Below are 12,497 nucleotides of genomic sequence, written 5' to 3'. Positions count from 1 at the left end.
TAGCCCTATAGGCTTGAACAACTTAAGTTCTGTGTGCCTCAGTTTCCTTGTCTGGAAATGGATACTGTTGTCAGAATTAAGTATGTTAATAAATGCAAATTTCTTCTTGAATGGTGCCTGGCGCAGAGTAAGTGCTTAATAAATGTTCACCATCAGCACCATGGTCATTGTTCTTCCTGCCATAATTGTCAGTAGTCAACTGAATGGCTATTCCGTGGTATACTTGTCCAGTCCCCTGCTAGTGAATGTTTGAGTTCCTTCCCCATTTCTCTTTATTGTAAGTGATGCAACAATGAATTAATCTTTTTCCATGGAGCTTTATCTGAATTTCACATTATTTCATTAGAACAGTCACAAAAGGCATGGTTATAGGGTCAAAGTATGAATATTGTTGGGGGTTTTGAAATGTCTCGTCTTATGCTTCGGGGGCTGCCTTAGGAGGTACTCTTCTCTGCTTCCCCAGGGGCCCCTTCCTGGTAGCCATGGGCCGCTCCTGGCACCCTGAAGAGTTCAACTGTGCCTACTGCAAGAGCTCCCTGGCAGATGTGTGCTTCGTGGAGGAGCAGAACAACGTTTACTGCGAGCGGTGTTACGAGCAGTTCTTTGCCCCGGTCTGTGCCAAGTGCAGCACCAAGATCATGGGGGTCAGTAGGCAGCATCCCTCTCCTCTGACCTGTGTCTTTTTCCCAGCCAGCCTCTCCTCCCCGCCAAGGTTGTGGGGTCCTATTTGGAAGCCAAGAAGTTGCTATGCTAACAGACCCAGAACAGCTCCACTTCTGTCCAAGAAGGGAGTTGGTTTGCCACCAATGAACTAGGGAGCAAGGGAACTTGAAGCGAGAGGTGATTACATCCCTGGGCCACACAGCCTGAAGTGGTGGCAGAGCTTCTGCAAAGCAAGTTATCACTTCATAGCCTGAGCTCACCATGCACCTACGTGTGGCCTTGAACCGCACGTGGCTTTGACCCTCAATGCCCCTTTGGTAAAATGGTGGTAACATGCTGTACCTGCCTCCCAGCTTTGATGGGAGAGTTAAGCATCACAGCTTAGTCAAGCACACACAGAACCTGGCACTCAGCAAATGCTCCACAAGTAGGAACCCCTCCTCTGCCGCCCGCTAGCCTTCCTTGGCGCATCCCAGGCCCGCTTCCTAGGCTCTCCTGCCCTGCTCCCTGATGGGTTGTTCCAGGAGTGGCCGGGGCCTGGTGTGGAAGTCAAGCCTGCGTCCTCCCTCCTGGACCTTTCTGTGCTGAGCTGAGGCTCTTTCCCCAGGAAGTGATGCACGCCTTGAGACAGACGTGGCACACCACCTGCTTCGTCTGCGCAGCCTGCAAGAAGCCCTTTGGGAACAGCCTCTTCCACATGGAAGATGGGGAGCCCTACTGTGAGAAAGGTAGGACCTCTGTGCTGTGGGGAGGCCCCAGGCTGGGAGAAGCGGGTAGATACAGGGAAGTCCTGTCTACGTCCACCTTATCGGACCATCACGTGCCTCCAAAGGAGAATCACACTTTCCTGGTGTGTGTGTGTAGTGGTGGGGAAGTGTCTATAGCTTCTTCTTCTTTTTTTTTTTTTTGACACATTCCATCTCTGTTAACTCCCCTGCACCAAAAATGTGGACCTCAAGTTAGCATCTTGTGACCACTTGGGAAAGCTTTCAGGTGATTTTGATTTGGAGACCACAAGGTCTAGTTGGAAGAGGCTTTGGCTCTGGCCATTGTCTTAGGTTCTGTTCCAGGCTCCACCTCGGGCTGGCTTTGTAACCCTGAGTGAATTACTCAACTTCTTTGGGCCTCACTTTCCCCATCTGTAAGAGGGGGAAATCGACACCTGCCTCACAGAGTTGTGGTGAAGATTAAACCAGAGAAAGTACGAACTTGTCAAGTACATGCAAGTCCCCTCCCAGATCCTGTGATGTTTACCAGACCTTGACCTCCTTCAGAGTCTGTCATCTCCTTGTCTGAATTTGCAGTTTGTCTCTCTCCTCAAAATGCTATATGTTATCTTAAAACTGGGAGTAAATGGTAAATTCTGAAGACAAAGCATTCTGTTAGAGAGGTGGGCAGCTGTGAGAGTGGTGGCTGGTTCACTCACTCACTCACACACACACACACACACACTCCTTTAGTCATAGCCTGCCTCTTTCAGATAAGGATTTGAGGCAGGTTCCAACAAAGGTAACATAAACATGAAAGTTAAGACCATAGAACTAACAAATCAGCACCAAGTCGAAGAGGGAAAAGCAAACATGCTGATTAGGAAGAATAACAGAGCTGCAGTGACTGGGTAGCAAATTTGAGGGCAAAAAGAGAAACACAGTAAGTTAGTTTACTGTAAAATCAGAAAGAAGAAAACATTCTAATTCCTCAAGGGGAAAAGCAAAACAAAATAAAACTTTTCTTCCCCTACCATAAATTATAAAAGAAACTTCTTGGGTTCTGAGGTACCGGTGAATTCTCTTGTCAGCTCTGAAATTCACTAAGTGACTTTAAATAAGTCACTCAGTCATTCTGACCTCAGTTTCTGTATCTGTAAAAGGGAGGGAATAATACATCTCTTTCCCTCCTTATGAGCAAATGGGGATGACTGGTAATTCATACAAGTGCTGTTGTACCAAAAACAAATTGCTGTTATTCATCAACTAAGAGCATTGTAACTTTCATAATTTGTGATAAACACAGTCAGTGTCTGAGGCTTGTGAAAGAACGATAGATTTCCACTATTACCACTGCTCCTCTCCATAGCAGCCCCCCAACAAGGATTTCAAAAATGATGTTTTGAGTAAGAAGACCCAGGAAGGGAATGGTGCAGTGTTCAGAGAAGACAGCAAGAAAGCAGATTTAGCCTCAGTCCTAGGCACCCTGAGAGACCCTGACTTAAGGCCTACAGGGGCCCCACTTCCTGGCTGGGTGACCGTGGACAAGACGCTTACCCTTTCTGAGTCCTTCCCCACCTAACTCACCTCCATCAGAGGCTGTTGTGAGGATTAACTGAGATCATGCGTGCAGAGCTCTTGACAGAACACCTGCCCGAAGTACGTGGGCAACGTACATCATCCCTGTAGTGGTGCAGGGGACTCACATCTCTCCAAGGAGCACCATTTGAAACCACTTCCTTAAGCAGTGGGGATCACTGAGATGTTTTAAATAAAGAAATAACACACTGCTTTTTATTTTAGAAAGAACTCTAGAAATTTTGTACCCTTGTTGAATGTGACAATGATATGAACAAGGTGAAGAAAGGAGAGCTAGATTATCCAGTAGTTAGGTAAAGCCAAGCCTGGCTGGTTAACCTGCCCTGGACATAAAATATCAGAGTCAGGCCTGGAGGAAGGTGCCCAGTGTTATACTGTGGGACATTGAGCTTGGTTCTGACTTTGTCACTGTGGTTTAAAAAAAATAATAATAAAATTTACCATTGTGGGGAAGGGTATATAGGTCAGTGGTAGATCACGTGCTCAGCATGCACAAGGTCCTGGGTTCAACCCCCAGTACCTCCATTAATCAATCAATCAATCAATCAATCTAATTACCTCGCCTCCAAGATAAAAAAAATTAAAAATTTAAATTAAAAACACTTTTTTAAAAGTTTAAAAAAAATGAAATTTACCATCATAATCATTTTTAAGTGTACAGTTCAGTAGAAAGTACATTCACATTATTGTGAAACAGATCTCGAGAACTTTTTCATCTTGTAAATCTGAAACTTTATACCACTTAAACAACTCCCCTTTTCCCTTCTTCCCCCAGCCCCTGGCAGCCACCATTCTACTTTCTGTTTCTATGAATTTGACTACTTTAGATAACCTCATGTAAGTGGAATCATGCAATATTTATCTTTTTGTGACAGGCTTATTTCTCTTAGCATAATGTCCTCAAGGTTCATCCATGTTTATAGCATATGACAAGACTCTTTTCTTTCGTAAAGCTGAATAATATTCCATTTCATGAATCTACCACACTTTATCTCCTCATCTGTTGATGGACACCCGGACTGCTCCCACTTCTCAGCTACTGTGAATAATGCTGCTGTGAACCTGGGTGTGCAAATATCTCTTCAAGACTGTGTTTTTAATTTTATTGGGTGTATGCCTAGAGATGGGATTGCTGGATCATATGATAGTTTTATTTTTGATTTTTTAAGGAACTTCCACAAACCTCTGTGTTTTCCATAGTGGCCGCATCATTTTACAATCCCACCAACAGTGTATAAGTGCTCCAGTTTCTCTATATCTTTGCCAGTACTTGTTATTTCCTGGGTTGGTTTTGTTTTGTTTTGTTTTGTTTTTGATAGCAGCCATCCTAATGAGTGTGGGGTGGTATCTCACTGTAGAACCTTGTCATCATTTTTGGCAACAACTTGGAAGAAGACACAGAATGATAGGATCTAGACTCAAAAAGATTTCAGTTGGCTGCAGTGATGCACTGATGCTTTTATATATAGTATCTTGTATGCAAGTAAAAGAGGTTGGAGGGTCAGCTTCTCACAGATGGGTGTGCACCTGAGCAGAGCCCAGGCCTGGCAGGGCATCACTGTCACCCAGGGAACTTTAAAGATACAGAGAAGATAAGTTCTCAGACCTCCAGAAGCAGAATTTCATGGGGTGCCCCACCCCCACCCAGTGATTGTGACAGTCAGTTAGGTTTGGGGGTCACTAAGTGTGGTCCCAAGACCAGCAGCATCGGCATCACCTGGGAACTTGACAGAAATGCAGGTCTTCAGGCTGTACCCCAGATCTGCTGAATCAGAAACTCTGAGGGGTGAGGCCTGGCAATCTGCTTTTTAATGAACCTTTCAGATGATTCTAAAGTTTGAGAACCACTGTTCTAGTAAAGCACTAAGCCCTTTTTCAACACAGAGCATCTATGATTTGATCAATGGAAATCCTTTTACAATAGCAATTAAAATCCACTAAATACGGGTTATCAATTCAACTTGGGGCATAAGAGAGTTAGTCAAAGAAAATTATGTCAACGTAATAGGAGAAATAAAGGAAGGATACATAAATGAGAAACTAGATGACTCTCCCTGTGGGAAAGGCCCTTGCACAAACTTTGTTTAATACCGGTTACATTCCCCTACATTTGTAGGATAAAAGAGGAAAAATACTAACTTTTCTTTTATGTATTAGGATCATACCTGTGATACCAAATTTTGAAACAAAGTGACAGTTCTCCAGATTATACAGAATCAAGTGTAAAACCAAAAAATATATCAGTGGACAGGACTAGATATTCCGGGAATAAATTCAAGCCATCCTAAGAGCTTAATCTGTGAAAGAAAAAAACATAGGCTGCACAATAGGAGAAGGAATCACTATTTAATAAGCTTTTTTGAAACATGTCTTCGCCCATTCATCATTTATCTATCAAATATGTACCAGTTCCTGTGAAAGGTGCTGAGCATAGAGGAGAGGGTCTCTGTCCTGAAAAACCTCAAGCAAACCCATCATCCTTTGATATGCTGGTGCATAAATGAACAGTTAAGGGATGATGGATTGATGGATGGATGGATGGGGAGGGAGAGAAGCCCTCAGGAAGGCTGTCTATCTCATCTCTCTCAGATGGGATGGGGATGAAGTCTTCCAGAAGGAAGGCAGCCCTAGGGACTCCAGAGATTCAGCTCGAAAAAGTAGGGGAAGGTTTTCCAAGCCCAGGACCTGGTTCCTACAGAGGCATAAAGATGGAGGAGGGAACCCTGGGCATCTGGAGACCCACTGGGCAGAAGGAGAGAGAAGTCAGAAGTGGGGTGCAGGGCTTGGCCTCAAGTGGAGGTGAGTTAGCCTACAGCCCTGCTTCTCACCCCAGACCAGTACGTTCCAGCACAGCACAAGTGAACCATAAACCAGGTGTTACCCTCTAACAGAAGCAGGATGATGTTTTCCTAGTTCCGGTGGGGTGATAGATTTCTGCTTACTGAAGAAATGAAATATACTGTCAGAACCAAGATTGATGGACTGCAGTATATATAAGAGCATTTGTGTGACAGACTATAATTCAACCCCAGAGGGGAAACCATACATTGGAAAAAATATGCAAGAGATAGAACTTATCAAATCTCAATGGCAAATAGGTAACTAGAGAGAGGATGAACTTTGGGGTCCAGCAGGCTCTGTACTGCTTGTTTGAAGTAATCCCTACAACCAGGTTCATCATATTTAAAATGAGAATAATAGTTTGTCACAGAACTGCCATGACGATTAAACAAGAAACATAGAAAAGCCCTCATATTAGATCTGCACATAGTAGGTGCTCAAATCATGTTCCTTTCCCTCCTTTCATCATTTTAAAGACATTCAAAATGAGAGACAAAATCTTTGAGAATTTGTGCCAAGTACTTCACATACCTTATCTTATTTAATCTGTATAACAACCCCATGAGTTAGGTAGTATAGTTATTCCCATTATAAAGATGAGAAAGTTGAGGCACTGAGAAGTTAGGTCACTCGCCCCAGATTTGAACAATTCCTGGATAGAGGTGGGATTTGAGCCCAGGCCTTTCTATCTTCAGAATCCAAGTTCATAACCCCCACAGCATGCTGCCTTTCAGCAGGTGGTCTGAGACAGTGATCAGGCAGGCTGTCTACAAGATCTGAGCAGAAAATTGCTGTTAGAAAAAGCCAACTGTGGCTGAGCTGTGGCAAGACAAGTGCACTTCTAGGGGAATGAAGGCTTTGTAAAAGGCGTCAATCTTTTCTAGAAGAGTCTGGAGGACTTCTACAGAGAGTGCAGAAGAAACACTGCCTCTGAGCCATGTGGCTCTGGCTCGGCTCTTCGCCTCTTTGAACCTCAGTTTCATTAACCACAAAGTAAAACAAAACAAAACGAAAATAATTGTAGTTCAATCTCCGAGGGATTTTTGCAATGGTTAAGTCCATTCATTGATTCACTGGTTCACTCATTCATCCGATTCCTGTGTGTTGGGTACCGACTTGTGTGCCAGGCGTGCCACTGGGAGTACAAAGAAAACTACTCCATAGACCTTGACATTGAGATGCTAGGAAATAATACCACCTGTGTGAGGACGGCAAACTGTAAAGCACTATGTAAATAATATTTGGTATTATTATCTCCCTGGCTCGGGGGACGGGGACACGTCCCAACAAAGTAGCTCAAATATTGATTCTAGTCTTGAAAATTTATTACCAACACAAATGCCCAATGACAGAAGACTGGCCAAGCAGAGAACATTCTATAACTCTTAAAAATGTTAAGGGCTTTGTCTCTTCCAAAATAAGCATAGCTGCTGGGAAATAGGATTGTTTTTTCTTTTTTTGGGATCGGTCTGTTTGGGCCATAAGAGGTGACAGGCAGAGGAGAAAATCACCCTGCAGAAAGTTAATGACAGTTCCAGAAAGTGTTTGCGAATCAAACCAACACAGGGTGATGACTAAGCCTGAATCTGCACCACACCAGTGCAAATCATTGGGGGGGAACAAAAAAAGCAATCATGTAACTGAGTATGCTGTCTGCAAGATGACAAGGAACCAATTAGGTTTCATCCACTGCCCCCCGGCCCAGTGATGGGGGTGGGGGGGTCCTGGCGTTGGGTTGATATGGCTGGGGTGCTCCTCCCAGCCTGGCTGGCTGCCTGCTCCTTACTCTGCCTTTCTTTTCAGACTACGTCAATCTGTTCAGCACCAAGTGTCACGGCTGTGATTTCCCTGTGGAGGCCGGTGACAAGTTTATCGAAGCCCTGGGGCATACCTGGCATGACACCTGCTTCATTTGCGCAGTATGTTTTTAGCCTGGGGTCCTGACTTTCTGAGAAGGGGTAGGAGGGATCAAATGGGGCCAGATGACCAACCCACTATATCCCTTTCAACTCTGGCATTCTAATATTCTGCTCATTTTTAAAAGCTGGCAGATACCATGATGCCTTGATGTGTCACAGTCAAGCGAAGTTTTATTTACTCTCCATTTCATTAAGGACAGCAGTGTCCCGGATCTGGCAAACCAGCAGCTTGCCTCCCCAGCAGTGCTTTCAATAGATGGGAGGAGTGAATGATGTTTGAATTGAAATAGGGGTGGGTGGCTTCCAGTGGTTATAGGTTATTTAAGATCTGATGAAGTCATTCAAGGGTTTTCCCCAAATTTTCACCCTGAACACTAGATAAGAGCTTATTGACTAATCCTATGAGAAGCTGAGATAAGGTTTCTTTTGATAGAACCTTCAGAAAACAGGACCAAGTATCATTGCATTTTCCTAAATGGTCCTGTTGATACACAGTTGCCAGAAGATAAGCCTTAGATTAAGTATTAACCATGTACAGTTTATTTCTGCTGAATAGCCAGAGATTGGCACTTTCCTTCCGAGGGTTTTAGGTTGGGAAGGGGACGTGGCAATAAACCTGCCGATATTTACACTCTGGATTAGAGTTCAAAAACAGTCCTCCCTGATAAAGCCCAGTAATGTCCGTCTGTAACTGACTAAACTGTATTTGAGAAAATTAATGTGCTACTATTGCTAGGTTTTTTTTTTTTCAATCAGAGCTGCTCAAGGTACATTTTGGGAATGTGTGAAAGATCTGTATGGTTTAAACTTGAATAGTTTTTATAGGCTTACGACGTCAGACAACCCCAGTCATAAAGTTTATTGCAATTCACTTCAGCTTTTACGCTTCATGTCTACACCCCCTCCTGTCTGTGGAGTGCACTGTATTCACTCAGTGTGTTAGTTTGCAAACGCTGCCATAACAGTACCGCAAATAGCTTAGCTACAGAAATGTGTTCTCTCACAGTTCTGGGGGCTAGAAGTCCAAATCCCAGGTGTCAGCAGGGCCGTGCTCTCGATCCTAGCTCCTGGTGGTTGCTGGAAGTCCTTGGTGTTTCTTGAATTGTAGCTGCTTAACTCCAACCTCTGCCTCTGTCATCACACAACCGCCTTTCCGTTGCATGTCTGTGTCTTCACGTGGCATTCTCCTCTGTGCAGGTACCTGTCTCTGTGTCTCTTCTCCTCTTCTTATAAGGACACTGGTCATACTGGATTAAAGGCCCACCTTACTAGTACAACCTCACCTTAACTTATATCTTAATTACATCTGTAAAGACCCTATTTCCTAATGCTGTGTCCCTGCTCTGGGCAGTCTGGAGGCAATGGGCTTAGAACTTTAACAGGTGCATTTGGAGGGGAGACAGTTCAATCTGTAACACTCTGATTTTCCAACCCTTTGAATAGATTCTCTAGTTGCCTTTTAGGGTCTTTAAACATATCAGGGACTCCCCTCCAAAAAGGGACAACAATATAAATGTACTGGTTTTGGGGTTGTCCTCTGTGGAGTCACCACTCAGCAAGGCACAGTATAGGGCTCTTTGACCCTTACCTTCAAGCCATGGCTTGTCTGATCCTAAGATGCTGCCTGCAGATCTGGTTACCCAACTTCTAGAAGGATCCAAGAAACTTGGAGAAGGTCCAGGGAAGACAGTGGCACAGAAGGCCTGTTCTCCAAGGGCAGGCTGACGAGAGGTCTGTGTCTCATAGAGAGGGAACCATGCAAAGATGAGCGTGAGTCTGCGCCCTTGAGCCTCTGTGTTTGGCTGAGAGTCATGATGGTGCAAGTCCCAGAGAGAGACCAGAAAAAACAGTTAAGCTTGGGGTTGTTCAGGCTGAGATTACAAATGAATTCCAGGCAGGTGCGAAAGACCCATAGCACTGCCCAAAGGATCTGCTCAAAGATACCAGGCAGATCCCGTCCCTTGGAGAATCAGCGTGGAGAACCATTACGCCTTCCCCTAGACTAGCCTGTGTGGCACTCACTGCCCCATGAAGCCGTATCAAAGTGGAACATGGTTTGAATTTTTGGAAATTAGTATTTTGATTGGAAAACTTTGATTGTGATTTTTGGTCCTCTTTCCATCACTTTATGTTTCCAAATTACTTTTTTGATTTTATTTTTATGTTTTTATTGAAGTACAGTCAATTACAATGTGTCGATTTCTGGTGTGCAGCACAGTGTCCCAGTCATGTATATACATACGTATATTTGTTTTGATATTTTTTTCCAAATCACTTTTAATGAGCATATATTTTCTTAGAATTTGAAAAAAAAAAAAAAAAAAACTAGTAAGAAAGATCAGGACCAGCTCTCCAAGCTGTTTTCCCACCAGTTAGATCCCAGGAAAGCACATACTTCAGACTAGTTCAGTTGAGTTTGGGAAATACAAAAGGATCCCAGGGCATGTCTCTACCTTCAGGGAACTTAGACTCTGGAGAGGAAAACAAAGCTGACAATTAAAGACCAGAACAAGGCAACATCTCTAAAGTTCCAGGCATTTAAATTAAAGGCTGAGAAGCGCAATGTGGGTCAGGGTAAAGGTTGAGCTCCTGTCTGGCTTTGGCCCTTGAGTTCTAATGGAAAGGATCTGAGCTCTACCTTAGCTGGGGAAAGGTATCTTACTAGCCCTTCTTTTCCTCTAAGGGTAGTTAGTGTCTGACTGGTGTGGGTATCTGGAAGGGATGGGAGGTGATGTAACTTTTGTGGGCAGTCCTGGGGCCGCTACAGCTGGCCAATTCCATTACCTTCCACTCTGTGGTCAGCACTGTCTATGGCCACCCTCCTTCCCAGCCAGGCCCTGCTGCCACTTGACCACAGAGCCTGGGGGTTGGACCACCCATGCTGTGCCCCTGTGCTGGGTAGGCTGGAGGCCTCCTTCACCATGAAGCCACCTGGCATCCTGCCCGCAGACTCATGGCCCAAGACACCGAGCACAACCTCTCTGATGGTTCCCGCCCTCAGTCTCATCTTACCAATGAGCCACCCTTGAGACTCTGGCCTTTCCTCACTCCTTGGTCTTCAGTCTCCCAACCCCCTCTGCAGCCTGATTCATCCCAGAGTTTTCACAAGCAACTGGTACCGTCCCAGACCAGGCAGAGTCTCCTGGCCAGAGCCCCGGATGTTGACCGGCAGCTCCTTGCAACTCACTCCAGTGCTGCCTTTCTGTCTCTCCTGAAATCCATCCTCACCAGTTGGATTTTGGGTGCCACCTTCTTAGACTTGTTTGCAAGTTGTCACTAGCAGCTTGAGGCCACCTCAGGAGCTTGGTTACACTCAACATCACTGCCTCCACCTGGGATGTTTTCAGACACTTTTTCAGGCCCATCGGCAGCCCTGTGTGGCCCCAAGTATAGCATCCTCAACTGGGCTCTCAGGACCTTACACATGGGGCCACCATTATGCCACTTTTCTTTACAACTCTCTCAGAGTGGACCCATGCTCATGGACCCAAGATCATCTTGGGAGGGTGATTTCTCTGTCCTCATGCCTACCTATACGTGGGAACTCCACCTGTGCTTCTTCTCAGGTCAGTGTTCTGGATGTGGTCCCCAGTTCTACTCCCCATTAGGGATCCTCAGTGCCCTCTCTGAGGCTGGGGTCCTTCCCAGCCTAGGTGCCTTCCCAGCTGACTCTGGCAGTTGGCAGATTGCCCACCCCAGGGCCAGACTACATACTGGTGGTCCTGCAAACTTAGCTACCTCGATACAGTTCCGCAAGCCCAAAGAAACTGCAAGTCAGCCTAGCCCCTCTCTGCTATGCGGTGTGGGGAAAATGAGCTTGGAGCTGTCTTGCAGACCTGGTCTTGGATGGCCAGCTCTACAACTTCCTGGGGCTGTGACTTGAGCAAGACACTTGGGCACCTGGAGCCTAGCTTTTTGATTGTGAAATGGGGAAAAGTCACACCTACCCCATCAAGCTTCTGTGAGAATTACATGAGATCATGTATACAAGGTGTCTGGCATCGTACTTGACCCACAGGAGCCTCAACAAATACTACTGACCTCTCTTCTTTCTGTGATGTCTCCATCTTCAAACTGTGATCATATGTTGTCCTCACAGGGATGTATAATTTTCCCTTTTATTTTTTTCCACGTAAGATTTCTCTGCGTACACTTTGCCATACTTGATTGATTTTTTTTCATGGTGGCATTTCATTGGAAAAATGTACCATAAAAAGTTACTTAATCGGCTCCCCACTAAGGGAAATTTTAGTGGTTTTTCAGCCTGTAGCTGAGCAGATCTCGCTTTCTTGTTCTGTGCGATAGTTGCTGCAAGATGAAATTCTCCAGCGTGATGTTACTGGGGTACAGGGCATGCACATCTTTATGGCTTCCCTCCAGTGTTGCCACATCCCCTGCAGAAGCCTGGGCTGAATCATGTGTCCCTGGCAGTGACTAGTAGGCCTGATCCCCTTTGGCCTTGCTGACTTTTGACTGATGACCTTTTTTTTTGACTTTTTGGCTATAGTCATGTAAGGTTAAAGGTGAAAAGCCGTTGGAACGTCTTGTTTTATTTATTTTGCTAGATTAGCAGGTATCTTCTGGTATCTCATGGAGGTTTTAATTTATTTTTCCTTTACTTATTAGTCAGGATCATTTTTTTTCCTGACATTTTGTTAGTTTGCTAATAACATTTCTTTAGATGTCAATCACCTCTGTGGCTATTGACTTACGAATTTTTACCAGTTCCTTATAATGTTGGATAGCATCACTCAATCACCTCTATCGT

General features: G+C 44.8%; 1 protein-coding gene across 5 annotated transcripts in view; it reads left to right on the top strand.

The window, feature by feature from the left end:
* LDB3 (LIM domain binding 3) overlaps positions 1-12,497 on the top strand; it is a 63,309-nt gene that overhangs the window by 47,589 nt on the left and 3,223 nt on the right. For all 5 annotated transcript variants that reach the window (XM_074374345.1, XM_074374346.1, XM_074374347.1 and 2 more), the window contains 3 exons: positions 464-644; positions 1,271-1,391; positions 7,614-7,729. In XM_074374345.1, coding sequence (XP_074230446.1) covers positions 464-644; positions 1,271-1,391; positions 7,614-7,729 — 418 coding nt within the window. The remainder of the gene's footprint in view (positions 1-463; positions 645-1,270; positions 1,392-7,613; positions 7,730-12,497) is intronic.

This window comes from Camelus bactrianus, chromosome 11 (assembly GCF_048773025.1).
Source record: "Camelus bactrianus isolate YW-2024 breed Bactrian camel chromosome 11, ASM4877302v1, whole genome shotgun sequence".
In the NCBI taxonomy this organism is placed as follows: domain Eukaryota; kingdom Metazoa; phylum Chordata; class Mammalia; order Artiodactyla; family Camelidae; genus Camelus; species Camelus bactrianus.
The sequence above is the reverse complement of the archived record's forward strand: the minus strand, read 5'-3'. Positions and strand labels throughout refer to the sequence as shown.